The sequence below is a fragment of the Lathyrus oleraceus genome, chromosome 5, assembly GCF_024323335.1.
Source record: "Lathyrus oleraceus cultivar Zhongwan6 chromosome 5, CAAS_Psat_ZW6_1.0, whole genome shotgun sequence".
Taxonomy (NCBI): Eukaryota; Viridiplantae; Streptophyta; class Magnoliopsida; order Fabales; family Fabaceae; genus Lathyrus; species Lathyrus oleraceus.
In genome coordinates this window covers 294,292,216-294,314,988 of record NC_066583.1, presented here as the reverse complement: position 1 = coordinate 294,314,988, position 22,773 = coordinate 294,292,216, and the positions used below count along the sequence as shown (strand labels likewise).

The 22,773-nt window shown below is 33.8% G+C and overlaps 2 protein-coding genes across 3 annotated transcripts; both read right to left on the bottom strand.

The window, feature by feature from the left end:
• Positions 1-987: 987 nt before the first annotated feature.
• Positions 988-6,865, bottom strand: LOC127084033 (protein RETICULATA-RELATED 5, chloroplastic). 2 transcript variants are annotated; one of them, XM_051024400.1, is made up of 8 exons: positions 6,728-6,865; positions 5,878-6,564; positions 5,606-5,735; positions 4,551-5,078; positions 3,713-3,820; positions 3,077-3,625; positions 1,810-1,923; positions 988-1,447 (listed from the first exon to the last, which is right to left on the bottom strand). In XM_051024400.1, exons 2-8 carry the CDS (start codon positions 6,552-6,554, stop codon positions 1,223-1,225), a joined length of 2,331 nt encoding a protein of 776 aa, XP_050880357.1. In that variant the 5' UTR covers positions 6,555-6,564; positions 6,728-6,865; the 3' UTR covers positions 988-1,222. The 2 variants fall into 2 exon arrangements, with proteins under 2 accessions (XP_050880357.1, XP_050880356.1); XM_051024399.1 differs by lacking the exon at positions 6,728-6,865 and having other exon boundaries at positions 5,878-6,672.
• An 8,069-nt stretch (positions 6,866-14,934) lies between these two features.
• On the bottom strand, positions 14,935-21,220 carry LOC127084032 (uncharacterized). The gene is made up of 9 exons (XM_051024398.1): positions 20,979-21,220; positions 19,365-19,571; positions 18,747-18,823; positions 18,430-18,483; positions 17,295-17,555; positions 17,121-17,183; positions 16,196-16,264; positions 16,066-16,111; positions 14,935-15,332 (listed from the first exon to the last, which is right to left on the bottom strand). Exons 1-9 carry the CDS (start codon positions 21,010-21,012, stop codon positions 15,271-15,273), a joined length of 873 nt encoding a protein of 290 aa, XP_050880355.1. The 5' UTR covers positions 21,013-21,220; the 3' UTR covers positions 14,935-15,270.
• Positions 21,221-22,773: the final 1,553 nt, after the last annotated feature.

The window sequence follows — 22,773 nt, the reverse complement described above, 5'->3', positions numbered from 1 at the left end:
TACAACTGCCTCTGAAAAACAAAATCATCCAACGATTTGTTCCGTTTCAATTTGAAACCGAGTGTTCTTCAGTTGCAGAAACAAAACTTTTTAGATTCAGTAATAGCTGGTTGCATTACATTGAAAATAAATGGCAAAATAACCTTTTCTTTTCCTTATCTTTATTTCGGAATTCTTTTTTATCACTTAAATTTTAAAATTAATAATATAATCCCTTATGATTTTAAATAAGACCATATTAATCTTTTCCGTTAGTTCTACTACACCTTTTTAGGGATGCGGGTGGACACCTTGATATCCATCCCGCCCAATAACTGCATAATATATATTTATATATTTTAATTTATATTTATATTTTTTAATTTATATAATTATATCCACCTTCATATGGATGCGGGCGTAGACATCTTGCTCCATAACTGCATAATATATATTTATATTTTTTAATTTATATAATTATATAAAAATATATGTTTCAATTTTAAAAGGTATTTCAATTTTAAAAAGTATATCAATATTAAATCATTGCATATTTAACATAAATACCTATAGGACATATAGGACACAAGTACGGTGTTAACTTTAACGTTCAATCAAATATGAGCTTGGATACGGAGATTTTTTTAAATTGTGAGTACAAGGATGAGTACTATAGTACCTGTCCAAATCTTACTCATTGTTATCTCTATCGAACGGTTGAAGCTCTTTGATATATCTTTGTATTGAAATTGCTATTTCCAGGTTTATATAAATTGAATCAGTACTGTATTTCATTCAATGATAATTCAATAAAATTTCGTACCATACTCTTTCCATTTCAACTCAGAATGAATTTAGTGTTTGGGAATAAAAAAAAGAATAGAGTAATTAAGAAAAATAGAAATATAAATATATATCTCATTTATAAATTAAATCATAAAAAATGAAGTGGTCTAATGGTAAATTATGTTGTACTTTTTTTATAGGAGACATAAGGGACTACATTGCTAAAATTAAGAGACAAGAAAAAAGTATTTTCCCAAAATAAATACTCGTTATATTACATTGATGAAATTGGGATGTGAAAATATATAAATAAAAAAAACGTACAAGTATACAACTAAGCTATGGAAGGAATTGTATTGTTATGAAGAGAAAAAAACCTATTCCTTTGTGCCTATTTACTAGCTCTTCAAAAAAAAGATACAGATTACAACAAAAATGTCGCAAGGGGTATTTCACCTCATTCACTTTTAATCTCATCGATGCTGGCTTCTTCTGCTTCGTTGCATAAGACTGCAGCTTGATTTGGAGAATCTGCTTCGTTGCATAAGATTGCAGTTTGATTTGGAGAATCTGATTCGTTGCATAAGATTGCAGCTTGATTTGGAGAATCTGATGTAGGTGGATCAGCTGACTCCGTCTTTCTAACTTGCAGTCCAGTATCGCGTGCAAGGTCAATCCATTGCTGCAGCAATTGACCAAAACATTAAATTTGAAAAATCCAAATTTAGAAACTACGTGCAGATGAATGATTAACATCAATCTAAATTATGCTATACCATGGTTTCTAAGTAATTCTCTCTTTAGAGGATTTAATTTTTTTCAAATTTACAGGACATTAGTTGATAATTACATTTTCCTTCAACTTCATTGTTGTAATTGGCATTCCTTTAATGGAAAGGGAAAGGAAAAAATTATACTTTATTTCTAAGAATTAGTGTTCAGTCTTCAAACACGATCGGCTTACTTAAGACGAGATGATGAACACTGAGCATTTTGAAAATGATCAAAAGCAGATACAAGATAAAATAAGAAAATATATCTTACCTGTGTTCCCCAGTAAGAATTGATTGTCCGTGATACAAAAGATAGCATATTTACAAGAAAGATTTGGGAAGAAAACTGATCAGAAATCCGATGCTCCACTACCCCGGCAATTATCTGGGTAACAAAAATACTGTAACATCAGTATTAATACAGAAGGCCAGTTGCAGACCTAATTCGAATGCAAATTTACGGTACAAGATTATCACATAAATAAAAGTAGAGCTATGCAATAACATCCAATTTTCAGAAAGAAAATATCCTTAAATAATTACACAGCAGACAGAGTGCAGATAAAAAAGTAGAAAGGAGAAGAAAATTAAACAGTATTTTTTTCACAATACTTTTTTACTGTATCCAGTGTTCCCTGAAGGATCCTAAGCTACAAGGAGATAATAACACAGACTACAATACAGTACAATATTTCTACGTGTAGAAATACTACCAAGTGAAACACATTTTCTATAACCTTCTTTCCGACACACTATTATTAGGCGAATTCGTGTAAGTCTCACCATTTTGTGAATGTGATAGAACATTGAGTCCCATATGTGTGATGACCCAATCATTGAGCTCAATCCACATAAGCACAGCTTCTAGAAGGTTGTAGAAGCTGTGGGAATAATAGTTAGTTGGGATACTCCTTGAACTTTAGGGAATTTTCTGCTATGATAGAAAGGGAAGGGTAATGTGTAATACATTCAAAAAGTTTGTTAGAGTCGGTTAGGAGGGAAATTTTCTCTGGTTTAGGTGTTCTTGGAATTCTGGTTTAGTTTTCTGTTTTCTCTCCCATTGTAAAAGTTTCAAGCTCAACCATTGTTAGACTCATTCTGGTTTTTATGAGAATGAGTATAACCAAATAGGGAGTCGAACTCACATAACTTAGCGAGACTCTCATTAATTTTACCAATAATAGTGTATGTTGAAACGAGAGTGTTATGAACATTTCTCTTTCAAATTATGCTACTGCAAGCACTACCTGAGTGAGTGGTTAGTAAGAAAATCACACCACGACTAGTTCTTAACGATACGGGTAGTCAGGACCTGCTTTCAAATGTCAACATACTAAAATCTCCAAATTGCATACTTTTGTCCTGCGTCAATAATCATATACTGGAAAAGTTCAAGAAATCACAGCAACTCTAGCAACATAATGACGTAAATCATGAACTAGACAATGAAGATGTCATTTCCTACAGAAACATGTCCAATCTTTTAAGTTTTTATTACAACTGAAAAATTCAGTGAAACATACAACTTCTCAAAATACCTGATAACGGAGGTTTGCAGATATTCCAAGAAATAATGCATAAACAATTGCTGTTTTGAGTATTGGTGACCTTGCAATCTGCTGGTCAGTGATAATTGCTGGATTAAGGAATTTACGAACTGCAAACAGAGAGTTTGATGAAGCCACAGCTCCAATACTTGAAATAAATCCAACACCAGCGAGTTTTAAACCACCAAATAAAACTGATGCAATTCGATGATTGAGGTCCCAATTTGTTCCCACTGGATTCTTTTGAAATGCATTGTCTGGGATGGAGCCAAGAAGTCCCATTAGAGAACTAATGTTATCAGGCGCATTCATGTCATCAGCATAGGAAATGAATGATAAAGTTGGTGCAGGAAGCCACACTGTGAAGAAATCAACAACTGATCCTCTGACGGTGTCCGTAATAACATAGTCAAGCTCTTGAAAGAAATTTTCTTTCCGCTTTAAATACTGTGCTAATACTGTAGTTGTTACTGAGATTCCTTCTTCTATGGCTAATCTATACAAGAATTTGGGATCTGCCAACAATCTTTCCCTGAAACCCTGTATCAAGAAGAACCATATGAAGAGAGTGATGAAATAATCTCATGATTAAAAGTAAAGGGTTTTATTTTTAAAATACAAATTTACCTGGAAACGGTGGGTGAGTTCTGAAAGCAGAGGATACTTCTCTAGATCAAAGAAGTTCTGCAACACCTCTGGTGATACTAAACCAAGATCAATTCCCTTTTGAAGATCCTGAGGTCAAAGGAAGTATAATCATGTACACGACTAATAATGGCAGATACTATCCTGTCTAAAGGATGATTACATTGAAGGATAAATAGATGCACACAAAAAAAGGAACTAGAAATATGCCAACTACCTTATCATCAGATGTTGCAACCAATTTAAACTAGTTAGTCAGTAGTTATCACTACCAATTGCTCAACTATACCCCCTAGCCGCTTGGGATCGGTATATGTATACCAGGTAATAGAACTGAGATACTTCCATTTTAGAGAAAAATAAAATAAACAAACATATGATATTTTATTAACACAACTCAATTTAACATCTCAAAAGTTTCAAGTCCAAGTCTTTATATCATATATTGTTGTGGAATAAATATCATCTCAACATTTAAGGAAAAGAAAAATAGGAGAAAACAAAGTACTACTAAATGGTACAATTCTTCACAACAGCAGGCTGGGCTGTATAGTCCGTGACAATTAACGATTCAACAAACAGAAATATCAATTAAAGGGATAAATGATAATGAAACACCAAAGTTATATTGAATACAGAAAAGTAATTCATAAAATGCACTCATATGTAACAAGATACATAGTAACATGTAAAATCTCTCAATTTTGAATCACCAAAATGGGCAATGAGAGAAAATAAAGAGCTAAAATTTGGAAGGGGAAGTCAGCAGAGCAAGAAAAGTAACAGTTAAGCTAATTAGTGAATGTATTGGCTGGCTAACCTGTGGGAGGGCATCTCGCCGCTGCCCGGCAGCATTCATAACCCGAGCAATCTCAACCCGGTCAAAGCAATTTCTGCTACAGGGTCTGGCTGCAGAATACCACAAAAAATCAGCAACAGGAACTTCTCCCTCACTGCGAATGAACTGTCTTTCTGGGTCAAGTAATATAACTACTTGATTTTTCTTTTGCATTTTTCTTGAAATTCTTGCGGGTACTCCAGTTCCTCTAGATCCATATGTGACATGGCTTGCACCAGTCACAACTATCAACATACCGGTAGCCCCTCCATCAAGAATACTGTGTAAGATGATCTGGGACATAGTATACTCGTCAACTACTCTAGCCTGTGCAGATAGATATGAGCTTGGACCAAAAGGAAATGACAGATTTGGGGTATTGTCCAGTGATGATCTACGCGACATAGAAGTAAAGCCTGATATGAAGCCTGAACCAGCTGGAGGTGCATATAAATTACGTTCAGCCTTTGTTAATCCACTAATTCCTTCTGCTTGGACAGTCCTTAAGACCTGTTGATGAGAAAATTGTCAATTTTTAAAGATCATCTTTGCATGACTTGACATAGAGATACAAGAAATGAGCCTGATCCTACTTAGTGGAATTAGTTACAAAGATCTACTGAGAACATAAAACTCTATCAAAAACCAAACCAAAATTTAGTAAAACATTGAATGCAAGGTCAATTTAATGCTCCAACATGCCATCCTTCATTCGTTCAACATTTCATCTGATTTCTCATATCATATTACCATACCACCTGAGGCAGGTTTTCAAAATCATGTTCTTTACCCTTTGAAAAATGTCTTACTAAACCTTTTGTTTGATTTGGAAACCTCGAGTATTATGAATTGAATTAATTTCTAATTCAAGGAATCAGGTAACTTGGTCGGTCAACTTGCACAGAATTGAGTGTCTACTCTGTCTAATGCAGTAATATTATTAAATTATTACCGCTACTTAACCCACAACCAAACATTTCATAGACAAAGTAAATATTTTAACTATCTACATCAATTGAATGAAAATTTAAACACACCTCCAGTGGAGTACCACAAGCAACGAGACGAATTCCATTTTCACGACAGTAACTAAGAATAGGTTCATACTCCTGCCACCGTTCAGGCGGCCAATGCATCGTATAAGTCTTTAAGGTTTCTCCATCTATCCTGTATGACAGTCAAATTCTTTTATAAGTAAGAGTAACAAAAATTGATAACTGAATTCTTATTTTGGTAACAAGATAGCTTATGAAAACAGCTTACTAACACTTATATGAAAACAGGTTAAAATTGAAATAAAAATGCATACTTTTTATTCATATACTGATTGAGTGGTTCCTGAAGATCAGAGGGAAAGGCTTCAATAGCCAAAGATAAACGCTTATCAATCTCAAGACAGCGCTTATGTAAATTCTTGACAATCTCAAGCTCCAATTCTTTATCATCTCGAACCGGAACCTGTTCAGCTTCCCCCAAATAAACAACCCTAGCATTCATCAACTTCTCCCACACTTTCCCTTTCTCCTTCCCTATCGCCAACGGTTCACCAATAGCCGTCGCATCATAAATCCTCGAAGTTATCACTTCCTCCTCTATCTTCTTCACCTCCTCCGGTTTCACAACCGTTACCTCCACCGGAGGCGTTACTTTCTCCCCCTCCGCCGCCCTCGTCGACGCCGCGGATAGCAAGAACGAAGCGCCAACGGCTAGAAAAGGCGCCACCAGCACGCCTCGCCGGTTGCTTCGAGCTCGAGACCATTCTCTTTGCTCAACCGAGGATTCGGATTCTCTCACTTTATCGCTCCCGTCGTAGTGTTCGGTTTTCCGGGCCGCAAGAGAGAGGTTGATACGGCGGCGTTTGGCGGTTTTTTGGTTGAGCGTTGGAGGATGAGTTTGGGAAGGGTTGGCACGTGAGAGAGTTGAGCGGTGAAAGTAAGTCACGTGCGGCGTAGCAGTGGCGAAGGAAGCCTGAGTGTTGGGCTTCATTTCCCTTCAACTGTTTTTTTTTTTCATTCAGCGAAACAAAAACAAACAAGAATTACTTGATTTAATTTTATTTATTTATTACTATTATTATTATTCATTGTAAAATAGTAGTAGTACATTTTTGTTAAGAAAAATTAGTACAACCTTGTACCCAGAAAAAGTAGTACACCCACCTCATGTTTATGTTTTCATGGCCACAAAATATAAAAGACGTTGATAATTTGTGACGTAAATTTGAGAAAGCCACACATATTTGGAGTTGTAGTGGTGGATAATGCAGATGCCAAGTGGGAAATGGGCATTGTCGTATTTTGCATCGTTTTGGAATTTTGTTACGAGATAAATATGATCCGAGTCAGATGTGACTCATGTCTGATTGTCACGGCCGTTGGATTTTGATGCATGTGTAACTTTGACTAGGGTCGGACAATAACCCAATTCTCGGTCCAGCCCGCAAGAATCGGAAAAAAAAGGGAAATTTTTTATTTCATCCTATGGAGTAAAAAATATCCTATGAAAAATTGAAAATGTCTCTCAGATTTCAGAATCTCTGGATGCACTTTATCTTAAATTATAATGTTAACTGATCCGAAAATACATTTCTGAAATAGTTTAAACCATACACCATGAATCTCACTCTTAGGCATTTTACACATTTATTAATGTTCCAGAGATGCATCTCCATTTAGGGTTTATGGAGATGCATCTTCGTACCCTATCAGAATAGTGCTGATTATGTTTGTTTTATGGATGCATAGATAAAAGTGATGATTTATAAATGTTAAGAGCCTTGTTATGTGATGAGATTTAAACCATACAAATGATATGCAAAAAAATAATAAATATAAATCTAGATGGTCCAAAAATAATATATATAAATAAAGTCAAAATACACGATAAAGTAGAATGAAGTAAAAATAAAATACAATTCATAATGAATCAAAAGCACAACTACTATATACTACTGTGTATGCCAGGATTACAGCTCATCAGGCACCTCGTGCTCTTCGACCACTAGCCTTTGCCCTATGACACTATCTCTGATACGCCAGTGACTCTCGTGACTCCGTTACAATGACATCGAGGACATGTCTCACCTCATACCCATTAGGGAAGATACCTCTATCAATGCATGTTTGCGCAATCTCCACTATGTGACGACATCTAGGCAAGACATCATGAGCATGATTTAACTGTGTTTGCTCCTTCTCTAGTATCTCGTAATGAGCTGAACTAGGTGGATCTTCTGGAGCAATCTGCACCATATACGGATGTGACATCCTGAAGAACCACCTGATGTACTTGTCGACGTAGCTCCAGTCGCTCTCAGTTATGATACTTTGTGCCTCCTTCGATACCAGATGAATAAGATAATCATCAAACATGGCACATATCTCTCTACGTGTCATACCAGAAGGAGCAAAGACAATAGGGTGTCTGGAAATAGTTTGAGTGTAGCCGAACAGCAGCATGACGCGCTCAGGCAGATGAGGAAATGTGAGACATGACATAATCAAACATGCACAAGTCTTTCATCCCAGATAGGGACAAAGCATCCTGAAACCACCCCTCATTCGGCTGAGGTAAATCAGTAATCTCCCGCCCATAGTTAATAAACTTAAGCGAATCATGGTCCTGCAGAAAAATAAATCAATGTCAGAAATTTGTAATATAATAATAAATATAATTTAAAAAGAATGAATCCAACTAATTTTACCTTTGCTTCCCAGATATTATGTCTGGCAGTATGGTCTGGGTACAGAGGCAACAGTGACAACTCTACAATGCCTCCTCCAAATGCCTGAGGTGACACTAGCTCATCATCACATCAGCTGGAGGTGGCACTGGCTCGGCAGCCTCATCAGTCGGAGGTGGCACTGGCTCTGAAGCCTCATCAGTATGAGATATCTCTGGTACCTGAGGTGACACTGGTACCTCACGTACCACCGCTGACTCGGGTACCTTCTGCGTCTAAGTAGGTGAAACTTGTCGCGTACGAGAGGATGGAGGTAGTGATGCATCGGTAGGTGAAACCTGTCTTCTACGGGAAAAAGAAGATGGAGAAGCATAAGTCCTAGAAGTATATGCCTCTACATGGCTAGAGTGAACAAAAGCATTTAAAACCTTACTCTTCTCCCTCCACGCTGATGCATGATGTGCAATCCTCATATGCCTCAGTTTTTCGTCTCTATCAACCATAATGCATGTAAGTAAACCAGACAATTAGAACAGATAACCATACAATCTAGAAAAGTAAAAAAAATAATAGAATGATAATTTACGGAGATGCATTTGCAAGTACTGGGAATCCAATCGTTGAGAAATTTCGGAGATGCATCTCTAAAATTTTCTACAACTCTTCAGGTCCGTCAATGGCGATAATGTAGACCACCAAACCCAAAAAAAATGGTTTGATCGCTATTTTTAACCATCAAACATGTTCTACAATATGTATAAACTATCATTCATGCAATTTCTACTCATTTACTAGTTAAATCATCGACTTCTACTCATTTATACAAAAAATCAAAAAACTTTTTAAAACATCAAAAACTTACAAATTTAGAGTTTACTTCAGTGTTGAATGATGTATTTGATGTACTTGATGTTGATTGAAGAACCTTTGAACTTGGTTGTTTGATTTTGGACTTGGTTGATGAAAGAACCTTCGAGAGAGTTTAAGAAAAATTTGTGTTTTTTTAGAAATGAGGAAGGAGAAAGGTTCTGTCGCGATTTATGCTCCAATAACGTATGGATATGCATCTCTGAAATAATTTTGAAGATGCATCTCTAGAGTTTTTTAACGTTAAGTCAAAATTTTATCTAGTTAGGGTGCGTTCGGAGATGCATCTCCGGAAACTGGAAACAATTTTGTATTTTCACGTGGTGCCCTAGTAATATATAGGATGCATTAAGAAACTTCCAACAAAAAAACGAAATGGACTGGTTTCAAACAGGTTGCGGGCCCAAATTTCGGTTTCAGACAGATTGAGATTGGGGGCTCAGATCATTGAAAAAGCACTGCAGGTATCCAAAATTGTTTAAGTTAGTCATTTTGTGTTTGCTTGAGAAAAGAGTTTGTCGTTGAATCAGGCGTTTATTAGTGTCGCGAATTCTAAAAATGGTTTGATGGTTTTTGAAATGATTGTGAACCGATGGTGAAAATTATTGATGGATGAATGGAAGGTGAAAATCGTAAAGCAAAGGTGTGAATGGGATAACTAGGGTTGCAAATTATAGTGTGAGATGCAAACTCTAGAACAAGGCATAAATCAAACGCCACAAGCAAATCGAATATAATATATGCAAATCACTCAACACGATAAAAGGATACGAGAGCATACCAAATATTTACAACACATATCCATCATGAATGAATCAAAAAAATAAAGTGAAATGAAACGTGCACGAATTAGAATCATGACACAAAGACGTGAATCAATGTCGGGTATGCGAAGACTTGCAAAGCTACCACAAGAAATTCATATTCGATTTAAATGTAACGACGTTAGATCGTTGTATCTTAACACAAACCAAATAGTAAATTGCTAACGCACTGGATGTTCATCGCAAATAAATCGAAACGCAACAAATAATAAAAAATCATGAAAGCACAAGTTGCAAGTTGAAAGCGTGAATAGGTGAGAAGCAAGAGTATGGATTATCTCTATGCTAAACCATCAGACGTGCATACAAAATGAATCAAAACACAACAACAAATAAACTAAAAAGTCGCACCTAAACCAATGAAAATCATCCATTAACTTGTTACGCTCAACGCAATCATCACAAAATGGATCGAAGTCGTGCGAAAATCGACTCAAAGAAACGCAAAGAAAAATGAATCTTAACTCGCAAGGACATAACATCATGTAATCTAAAGTTATTGTGGGTGAATTACGATGTAATTCAACCAAACCTTCAGAACACAACACTGAATCGCAAATGAAACTAACACGGATACGCAGTGACATGTTATCAATATATCGAATTAAATTTCGGCACAATAACAACATATGTATTATGTCGAACCCACAGATTTTATCCGATTTAACACAACAAAAACCAACAGCACACAACCACAATATATTTTTACTATTATTCCAGCTGTGTTACAAGATTCTTACAACGAATCGTTGCAACCGAAACCAAAATAAACAGCACAAATCAAATGCAAAGATATCCCAATACAAAAAAAACTCAAAACAGAAACTAAATAATGTAACACAATTAAACTGAAATGTTACCGAATCATGGAAAAGCAAGCAACCTTCAACAAATTTATTTTGTGCGTGTTGTTGAGTCTAAATTTTAAAGACTAATGTTCATAGAATGAAACATATAGGCAAGACTAATGTTCATTATCCTCATCATTATCACAACACATAGGCAAGACTATGTTCATTATCCTCATCATTATCCTCATAGGCAAGACTAAATTTTACACTAAAATGAAACACATAGGCAAGACTAATGTTCATTATCCTCATCATTATCACAACACATTCTTAAGGTAGATGTATTAAGTCTTGGGCAAAGTGAAAGGCCAGGAAGTTGTTAATGGTACTTTAGGGATGTCATATTAAAAAAATTCTAGATTCACTGGTGTTTCTTGTTGTGTTAGCGCAAAAGTAAATTTTACAATTAACGTATCCACAGAGACCGGTGACTTTAAAGACCATTAAATAACTTTTAAGATTTTAAGTAGAGAAAAAGGGTTGTGTATTGGTTGATAAGCATGAAAGTAAATAACATAAAATAAATGACAAAAAGAAAAATGGAGATTTCAGTGTTCACAATGAGAAAGTTTGTCGGGGTAGATTTTGTCATTACGTATCCATCACACGCATCCATAAGTCAATATGCTTCTCTACTCAGCTAGTAATATTACCACATGTTACCCTTATTCGTATCTTATTTAGGTATCCACGCCATGAGATCGTTGCGTTATCTAATAACTAATATCCTAAATTATTAACTAACACATAACATTAAGTTTATATAGACATAATGTAGCGAGATTCAACACTGATCCTACTACAGTACACATGGATATCAAACTTAACCCTATGTCTAGGCATTAACATTCAATAGTTGATTATCTTGGATCTACTAATGACAAATACTTTTCAATATCAAGTCATACCATGAAAACATGTTTTAGTTTACAAAGCTACAATAAGCATTAAGATTGAAGAGTCATCAATATTACATCATGAATAGAATTACATAGAACATCATGATCTATTTAGTACATGAATATACTGACTACATCTAACCCCAACAAATATATTTTAGCAACGCTTAGTCATGGTTAGCATAACAACGGGTAACTCTGGAATGCCGACCTTGGAAGTGCGATCTTCCCTATCACATGAGCATCGCCTCCGCCTTAAAACATCTTCTCTTACTCTCTTATTGTAGACTTAAGTGAACCTACTCCAGTTATGTTTTACATTTATCCATCAAAACTCTCTTTTCACTAAGATGGGACTTGCTATTTATAGGGAAAAATTTAAGGTCTCGCTAAGCACATCGTCCTTGCGTCTATTGTGCAAAAGTAAATTTTACAATTACTGTATCCATAGAGATCAGTGGTTTTAAAGACCGTTCAATAGAGGTTAACATTTTAAGTAGAGAAAAGGGTTGTGTATTGGTTTTTAAGCGTAATAGTAAATAACATAAAATAAATTACAGAAAGTAAAATGGAGATTTCAGTGTTAATAGTGAGAAAACTTATTGGGGGTAACTTTTGTCATTATGTATTTATCATACACGTTCATGGGTCAATAATATGTTCATTTACTCAGCTAATAATATTACCACCTATTAGCCTCATTTGTATCTACTTTCAGTCTCCATGTCGTGAGATCAGTGTATTACCTAATAATCGATATCTCAAACGATTAACAAACATAAAACATTATATACCAATATTTGTAATGTAGCGAGACTTCACAGCTATCCTGCTATAGTGTGTGTGAATATCAAAGTTAACCTTGTGTCTAGGAATTAATATCCAATAAATGATTCTCTTGGATCTAGTAATAACAAACACCTTTCGATGTTAAGTCACAACACGAAAATAGGTTTTAGGTTGCAAAGCTAAAACAAATATCAAGATTGAAGAGTCATCAATATTATAGCATGAGTATAATTACATAGAATAATATGACGTATTTAGTACATGACAATAATGACTACACTATAACCCCAACAAAGAAATTTTAGCTATGCTTACTCATGGTTAGCATAACAACGGGTAACTCCGGGATATCGACCTTGAAAGTATGATATGCTATGTCACCTGAGCAACACTTCCATCTTCAGACCTCACCTCTTATTCTTCTGTTGTAGTCCCAAGTGAACCCACCCCGATTTTGTACTATCTCGATCCACCAAAACTTCATTTTACTTTCTATCATTTATTCAATGTTATTTAGTTTCACGCTTAAAAACAAATACACAACCCTTTTCTCTACTTAAAATCTTAAAAGTTGTTGAATGCTATTTAAAATCGTCGGTCTCGGTGCATACGATAATTGTAAAATTTATTTTTGCTGTTAACCCAACAAAATGGTGTCATTGTCGGAGACTATGCTAGTTTTAAAGCTATAACATAGTTTTTATTATATATATATATATATATATATATATATATATATATATATATATATATATATATATATATATATATATATATATATATATATATATATATATATATATATATATATATATTAAATCCAATGCATCAAACTATTTTTCGACACCTAACACTGGCTTCTTCAAAAATAATTCACATCATCATATTAACTTATGTGTACGGCTTCTACTAAATCACCCATCAAAACACCACTATTTGGCAACACCCCTTCTAACATTCTTTGACTCTTTCCATACCAAAACCTCTTTTTTCCCTTTCCTAATTCTCCAATATCATGCTACTAGTAAGAAAAATCAGAGAAACTGAGAAACGTTAATTGCAGATTCTCAATTTTGGATTACGATTGCATCATTAGTTATGTGTGTGGTTGTTCTTGCAGAATTTTATTTTGGATTTCTCTGATCACGATTAGATTTTCTCCTTCATAGTGTTACTGACAAATAGATTTTGGATTATTGTTTTTGCATAATTCTATTTTGGATTTCTCCATTACTGTTTGATTATGAAATGGTTCAAAATCTTCACGCAAGAACAATGTTTAGGAATAAACAAATTTGTTACAATATTATAAACCTCTCTTCTTTCATTTCAAGTCATTTCATCAAACAATATCTACAAAAATAAGCTTAAAATTCATGTATGGTGATTTCATTTAGAAACTTCTTGAATTTGTTCTCTTCCTAATACTCTGATTCTTAGAATTACATTATTGAAAAATATGTATAATGAGGAAGTTGTTGTTCTTTTAGCTCCGATTGTTTTCTTGCAGACTATGATTGTTTTCTTGCAAAGTATGATTTGGTACAATTTGATCTTGTTTCTTTATGAATTTGATGCTGCCAAGAACATGCTATCTGCAGATTCTTCACAAACTACAGGTACAAGACAAATCGATTTTTATTTGCTTTTCTTGCAGAATTCTATTTTGGATTTCTTCAATTACGGTTCCAAATATACTATTTTATTTCACTTAATTTTTAAAAAATATATCGCATATAATATTTTTATCCCAAATATTAATGGCATCACGAAGGATCATAACAAAATTACCAAAATAAAACACTTACTTAGGTATTAATATTATTATAAATATTCATATAATTTTTTTAAATATAATATAGGAAACAATAAATATGAAAGTTTTTCTCCATATCGATGATGAGTACGTGTTTAATTGAATATTCATATTTTGTTAGCAATTTTGTGTTAGAATCTAATATTATAAATATCACAAGACTAAGACTACCGATAATTATCAGCTTAAAAAAGTAAATCAGTTTTAAAATCTCTAATTTTTTTTTATCCAAAGAGACATGTACTTACAATCTCTTCTCCGAGTTCTCTCGGCGCCCCTATCCTCCTCTGAATCAAACAGATTTATAATTAAAATTTCTTATCTCTTCCACTACCAAACAGACCCAAGTTCTTAGGAGTCATATTTCAAACTTCTTGGCTTTGTCTCACCTCGTACTTAATTGTTAGATCGGAGGTGGATAAGTATTCCACGAGTTAGTTAATAAGATAGCAACATTTCTACAATCTCTTTCATTTGATATGATAACTGTTTTTTCACTTCCTCCTGGTTCAGCCTTCAAAACACACAGAAATCTTAAAGTCTGCCATCTGCACTTTTGAACATGACTGACAGATTGTGTTAGTATTCTGGTCATGAAGATATCAGAGACTACTAAGAAGACAACATTTTCATACACATTCTAGCAATGCATGGTTTACCGATTATGATCCGAGTATCCCAAAACAAGTTCTACACCTTTTTCTTTTACAGAAAAATAAATAAATCAACCAAGCAATCAAACGTACTAGGATCGGTTCATAGTGTGCAAAATCTCATGTTTGAGTACATTCACTAAGACGCGTAATAAGGTGATCTAGGAATTAGCATAATAAAAATACAATTTTGAGCAATTGGTATACCCTTCCCCTAATATTTAAGCACAAACAATTATTTCTCAATCTATTCAAAACGTTTACCAATATGCCAATATAAATGCCGCATAATTAAATCTTCAATGGCAGGAAAATGCTGGATCACTTAATGTCATGAAATGATGGCAAGACGGCAACCATGTGATCTCCATAACCAACAGGATCTGAAAACCATAGAGCACAAAATAGTAAGCTTATGAAAATAAATTAAAGACAACTTAAGGCCATATTCTAAGCTAATGTCATAAGTTAAACTCAAATAAGTTTGTTTCAATTGCCCGCTTAAATCAATAGTCAACAATAGTTAGAAAACCCATGTGAACTAAATATATTGTTAAATAAGATGAACTAAATTAATTTATCATGAATATCCCATGCTTTTATATTATTCAGAAAATGCACATAAATAAAAAGTATACAACACTGGCATGGAAATGGAATGAAAGACAGTATCTTTTATGTGAGATGTGAAATCCCCTTTGTTTGGCATGACACATAATTATTCATTATGGTGCATGGAAATGGGAGGGCATGGATCCTAGATGCCACTGCTTTAATATGATAACTGTATGCTAACATGAACAATTAGGCAGCCAAGGTACTAGAATATCATAAATGCAGTTGGGTAAATGCTGGAGGGCTAAATGCCCTCTAACATGGTAAAATACATACTTAAAGAAGGTCCCGGATGTGTACTGGACTTGCTACTACGGCAAAACTTTCTTAATTTTAATGCTTGCATAAGTTCTTTACTTTGCAATCATTAAAATAGAGATTACTTGAGGAACTTCTATGTCACTATTGCCATACTTTAATATTGGAGGCACACAAGCACTTTACTTGAGTCACATATCAAAAAACCCAGACATATTTAGCAATAGGCCACAAACATCATACCTCCTTCATCAACAAGTAGCTTTAACACTTCTCCAGCTACATCTGACTGCAAAATTTCAAAATAAAACTAGTCAGGAGAAGTAGATATTTTCTGTAGGAACCACATTTAAATAAATCGAGGCTAAATCACCTTAACGGGATGTGCAGCACCAAACTGATTCAAATACCCTATGACTTGACCTTCTCTGATTACATCACCCTATGTTGAAATTGAAAACAGACAATTGAGTGATAGAAAATACGTCAATAATAACCCCAGTACAGACAGAAATATCGACCAACCTACATTATACTGGCAAAGATTATATAATTTCCATCTACATATGTTTCTATTTGTTAGAATGTAGTGATAGCATCTGCCAATTGTTTGTAGACATTCATAGATTAAGATTACAATCAACAGCTTTAGTTACCGAAGCAGATCCAAACATTGATTAAATTGAATCCGGCACAAAACTGAAAATATATATTTTAAAGTTCAACTAAAGAGAAAGTTGACTATCCTTTCTGTGATTATAATGTATATTTATTCACATATTTTAAAAAAAATAATGGGAATATTGCTTTGTTTATATCAAACTGTAATCCAAATTTTTAAATGAAAAACATTGAGAAGTAATATAGTAATTAAAATGATTTATTTAAATGGTATAAGTTCCGACTTTCTTTTTTTAGTTATTGTCACTTTTTCCTTTTTTCATACCATTATTCAGTTGATTAGTTAAATATATTTCAAAAGTTAACATGTGCATGTTAGCAAGGTCCTATTAGGAGACTGGGCAGACAAGTCAAGCATGCCAGCACATAGGTTGTCGTGTTTGCAGTATGACATGACACAGCTCAAATGCTACAGGTTGATCCCTAAACAGAAGACATTTACTTTGTGACCTAGAGAATTTTAGTGTGCAACAAGAACATATGCACCTAAATCCAAGGGTTCACGATGAGAAGCCAGGTGGAGGGGGCACCCACTGAATCATGTGATCTACTATATTATAACAAGCAGATGACTTACAAACACTAGAGGTTAGGCAGTGACTAGCACATCAAGTTACCTCTTTACAGTTAGGAGGAAGCATCCGCCCTTTAATTATTCTACCTCTTTGGAATAGACCAACCTGAAGAGAGGGAGAGAGAGAGAGAGATAAGTGATTGCAAACTGTACATAATTCAAGTCAGAGACAACTAATGAAATCATAGATTATTAGATACATAAATAGGTGACATACCATAGGAGCTGATATTAACACGTATGTATTGATACCAGAAGCCTCCAATGCTGTCAACTTTGATGACTTTTGTAGTGAAACATTTGCAAATGGATTGGCTTTTTCTGGAGATGATGTTGGTGGCAATGACTGTGGAGTAGCTGGTGCTGTTTCGTCCATAGGTTTACTTGGAATAGGTGGTGGTATAGTTTGTGAAATGTTGGACGATGGAGCGTTTGTTGCTCCAATGCTTCGCTTAAGATGCATCTCAAACTCACCGACCTGTCAAAATATAAATTAAATAAGGCCATATACAGTGTCATTCATATAATGCGTTCTTCTTTCGATGAACAAAAATAAATTACAGATTTGCCACTAGATAAAGTTACTAGGTACGGTTTACCATGAAAAACTAAACTGACAAAATTGTTATCAATCAAATTTGAATTACAAGATAAAACTATATACACAGTTAGGAGTTAGGACGTTAGGCACAAAAGTAACTAAACCTCTAACTTGTAATGCAATGTGCTACAATTTTAACAAAAGCACCATTACCTCATTTTTTATAAACCATGGCATATAGTGTATCTTGAGTAAATCAAATTCACTGCTGACTTAAGTTTCAACACACAGCATATCACAGGGCTATAGAAATATTGAGCTAAGTAGCCAACTAATGTGTGTGTGCGCGCCGTTAGATAAAGTTACTAGGTACGGTTTAGCATGAAAAACTAAACTGACACAATTGTTGGCAATCAAATTTGAATTACAAGATAAAACTATAAACTCAGGACGTTAGGCACAAAAGTAACTCAACCTCTAGCTTGTAATGCAATGTACTACAATTTTAACAAAAGCACCATTACCTCATTTTCTATAAACCGTGGCATATAGTGTGTCTTCAGTAAATCAAATTCACTGCTTTGACTTAAGCTTCAACACACAGCATATCACAGGGCTATTGAAATATCGAGCTAAGTAGCAAACTAACATGTGCGCGCGCGGTTGAATTATGAAAACTGAAAACCATACCATCTCTATAGCCTCTAGCTTTAAAGAATACACTAAAGTTTCTTTCACCCTTGTTACAATTCTATTATTACTATACTTCAAATTTTACAAAGCACTAATATTAAAGAGAGGAGAATATCACCTTTAATTTCAGTTCAGCGATTTCAGTCTCATCACATACCTCCAATACCAAAGCCTGATCACAAGCAAAGCAGACATAATTAGGGGTTTCTCAGATTCACAGTAGAACATGACCTTTGATAAATACAACAGTGAAGTCTAGGGCAAAATTCAATAGTCAATTAGCAAAAAAAATAGTATTGTGTTTGTTTCATCTAATAGCCAACATAAAGTTTTTTGATTCATGGGCATACTAATTCTAATCCCACCAAAGTATCATTTTTCAACAATAAGAAATATGATAGTGCATATAAATAAAAGGGAAGCATAGCTATAAACCTCAAATCCATTAGGAAAAGTAGCAGTTTGCAATGACTTTTTCTCTAATGAGTTTTGCAGAGTGCTGTCTGAAGAAGCTGCAACATCATAAATAATTGTCAGGTCAAGGAATAAGAATGTCATAGGAACTTGGAATATTATTGAGAAAAACTAGGGAATATATCATACCATACTTTCCTAAATCTCATGTTCTGTCCTATTCCTAATAATCCTACTTCCAAAGATTCTATTATAGAATGCTTATTTCCTAACTACATTTAATGATATCTACTTCTAATAACTCTGGTCCAGAACTATGTTCTCCTAATTACTATATCAATATCTTTGACCATTGTAGCATTGCCTCATCCTTATTTCATCTTTTATATATTTTCCTAATTGGGGGTCTGATGACACTAAACTCCTAATTTGCAGACACCAAACAGAATAACATGAAGAATTATTAAAAAAAAAAAAACAATCCTTTAAAAATAGAAACCTACAGATCAATATTTTTGCAAATGATTAGTGTGTCTTTGATTCTTAATGATGGAAACAACCGTATGAGAGTTATCTCATTAAAATAGCATCGAAAAATAAGCAAAGTACATAATTCATTTTATAATCAATCAAACCTACCATCAGACTTGGTTGTGTTGATAGGTTCCACTGTTTTTGCACATGAAACCAGTGTCTTCTTACCCCTGCTGTGAGAGTAGACGCGCTTCTCGCCATTTGTCAAATGCTGAAAAAGCCCATTACTAGAGTTCCGTCTGACTTTATGGCAGGAAACTACAGCTGCCCTATCAATTGAGGATCGCACGTGGGATATAATGCCTATGGGATCTGAAATCCAGCAGTAATGATTAAGGATTTGGTAGCAATGATTTACTTTTAACCATCTATGCAATTAGCAAGAGGGATTTTGATATAGGTATATGATTGCAATGATAATGCATCCATATCCACTTAATCAAATATACATACATGCATATATGTTTATATCAAAGTTAGGAAACAGAAATAAATACCCACAAATGATGCCAGTGCAAGTAAAAATAAATAAATTCATACAAAGGCAAAATAAGCTAAGACCCTTAAAACACCCAAATTACATCATTACAAAATAAAATATTTGGTGTCTGATATCTTTGTGGAACTATCCTTGAAATATTTAACAACAACAACAACCAAGTCTTATCCCACTAAATGGGGTCGCCTACATGTATAAATTGTCACCATAATATTCTATCAAGGACCATGTTTTTATCTAAATTGTTAAGCTGAAGATCTTTCTTAATAACTAACCTTGAAATATTAAAAAAAAAATTGACTCCTTAAATCAATTTTAAGAAACAATAATCTTTAAATAAATATCTCCTGCCAAGTTTAAGGGTTGGAATTACCACTTAGGGAAGAGCCTTACCTAAAGATCACCTTTGGCCTAAGGTTAATCCCACAACTCTAAATTTAACTTTATGGACTCAGGTCAAAGAATATTATAGTTTGGTTTAACTCATCCCTACAAAACTGGAGGGGTATTTTCCAACTTAACTCATCTCTTAGGCTAGAGGGATTGTTTAGCTTAATTCATCCCCACAAAACCAATTTGTAAGGTGAGAGGTGTCACTCTATATAAACTCTTTTCAAGCTCTATCTTTTACCAACGTGAGACTTTGGGATTTTTCCAATAAAGACCAAATAAAATAATATAATGTAGAACATATTAGTTCAATTGACACAGGATCTTCTATACAACCTGCCAAAACGTCAACCACATGATCCTAGATGGTTGGAGAGCATACTTCAATGATTAGTCGAAAATCAATGAGTAAATTCAATTTCCTCTACAAAAAGCATTTTGAATATTATGGTTGTGTTATGGTAAACAAGTGATACCGGGCATAACGCAAATAAACTCACAGGCCTATTAATTAAAATTATCCTCGTTGCTCTAGCATAACTATTCACTATCTAATCCAGCTCTTAAACCCTAATTTCATAAAGCGAATTTGCAGCAATTTTTCAAATACAAAAAAAAAATGTTTATCTACCCTAAATCATTTTAATTTTTGTTCGTATACAACAAAGTAAACCAAATTAAATATCACAAAAGCAACACATCAAGATAAGAAATAGAAAACGCAGATCGAAATCAGTTCCAAAGAAATTATAACAGAAATAGAAAATGCAGATCGAATTCAGTTCCAAAGAAATTATAACAGAAATGCAGAGAGAGGGATAGAGAGAGACGGTGAAATGATCGAATGGCAGCAGTGGACTCCATGAGGGAGAACGCGAAAGGGAGTGCAGAGAATGGAATTGGAAGAAGAGGCTGAAGAGAAGAGATTTGTTGGGAGAATGAAATTGGGTTAAACGAAAAAGAAGATAAATTAATTGAAGTGTTTCTTTGAGATTTCCGCCACTTTCATTAGTTTCTCCGTTACCGTATTGAAGCTTGTAGTTTCTAACATGCGCCGGGTTGTAACCCGTGCTTCTCAAGTACTACTATCTAACTAAACACAAGATAAGTAGACATTACCTGGGCTGACAATTAAGAGAAAATTCATCTAATCCATCCATCAAAAAATTTATCCAATCCATCCCCTACATAAAAATTAAGTTAATGGATTGATTCAATTCATCCATTTATAAACATGGATTGATCCAATCCATCCAGAAAATTTTACCTTGTACCCCTACAGTTAGCCTCATACCCCTACAAAATTTTAAAAATTCTCATTCTACCCTTAATTGATTTTAATCAATTTACCATTTCATTTTTACCATTCAGTTGAAAATTTCAGAAATTATACTTTCACACCCCTCGCACCGGAACTCCTGCAAAAAGACTTCCAGTATGTATTTTTCCCAAACCGGAAGACTTCAAGAATGAGTTCCGGAACACATAAATCAATGAACCGGAACACTTCATGAAAGAGTTCCGATTCAATTAATTTTTTTTTACAAAACCGGAACACTTCTTGAAAGAGTTCCGGTGAACAAATTTATACATACCGGAACTCTTTGGAGAAGTGTTCCGGTATGTATTATATGTGTTCCGGAAGTCTTTCAAGAAGTCTTCCGGTTCTTTTTTTTTTTTATAATTTTTTTTAAATTTTTTTAATGAACCGGAAGTGTTCCGGTATACATTTAATGAACCGGAAGACTTACTCTGAGTGTTCCGGTTTACAATGCAAAAAAGCCAAATATTTTTCTTCTTCGGATCTCTTCAACGAAAATGGTAAAATAAAATTGAAATGGAAAATATACCCTATTTATATGAGGGTATTTTGGTCAAAAAAATTAAATGTAGGGGTATGGGGCTAACTGTAGGGGTACAAGGTAAAGTTTTCATCCATCCAACACATTTTAATGATCCAATAGATTTTTTTATCTAATTTTAAAAAAATAACTTTTTTTCAAATATTAAAATTCTTTTTTTGAAAAATAAAAAATAATTTTTTTTTTTGAAAAAAAATCAATTTTTTTTTGAAAATAAAAAATCGATTTTTTTTCAAAAATTTAAAAATAATTTTTTTGAAAAATACCAAATTTTGATTTTATTTTCGAAAATTTTATTTTTTACGAATATAAAAAAAAGTATTTTTTTTTTAAAATAAAGAAAAAACTATTTTTAAATTATTTTTTTTGAAAATACAAAAATATATATTTTTTTTAAATAACTGATATTGTTTTATTCAAAAAAATAAAAAACTTTTTGAAAAAATAAGTGATTTTTTCAAAAAAAAAATGAATGGATGGATATCCATCCACTAAGAGTATGATAATGGATGGATTGGATGGATTTTATTCTTAATGGATGGATTGGATTGAATATTTTTAAAAAACTTTTAGTGGATTGTTAATGGACTAATGGATTGTTTTGATCCCTCCATTAACGATCCAATCCATATCCATCCAATCCATCTATTTTGCCACCTCTGATTACCTAATATACTCTTCATTACATAAATTAATTACACTTAATAAAGGCTACTCGTGTAATTGACTAATATATTGGTTACGGCCTAATCACATGCTCTCA

Coding starts and splice junctions, on each gene's coding strand:
- LOC127084033 (XM_051024400.1), bottom strand. CDS start 6,554: ATGAAGCCCAACACTCAGGCTTCCTTCGCCACTGCTACGCCGCACGTG. Junction 5,079..5,605: donor CTTGTGGTACTCCACTGGAG/GTGTGTTTAAAT, acceptor TCTCATCAACAG/GTCTTAAGGACTGTCCAAGC. Junction 1,924..3,076: donor CTGCAAACCTCCGTTATCAG/GTATTTTGAGAA, acceptor TTTGTTACCCAG/ATAATTGCCGGGGTAGTGGA.
- LOC127084032 (XM_051024398.1), bottom strand. CDS start 21,012: ATGGAGTCCACTGCTGCCATTCGATCATTTCACC. Junction 16,265..17,120: donor TTCCTCCTAACTGTAAAGAG/GTAACTTGATGT, acceptor ATTTCAACATAG/GGTGATGTAATCAGAGAAGG. Junction 15,333..16,065: donor GCTACTTGTTGATGAAGGAG/GTATGATGTTTG, acceptor TATGGTTTTCAG/ATCCTGTTGGTTATGGAGAT.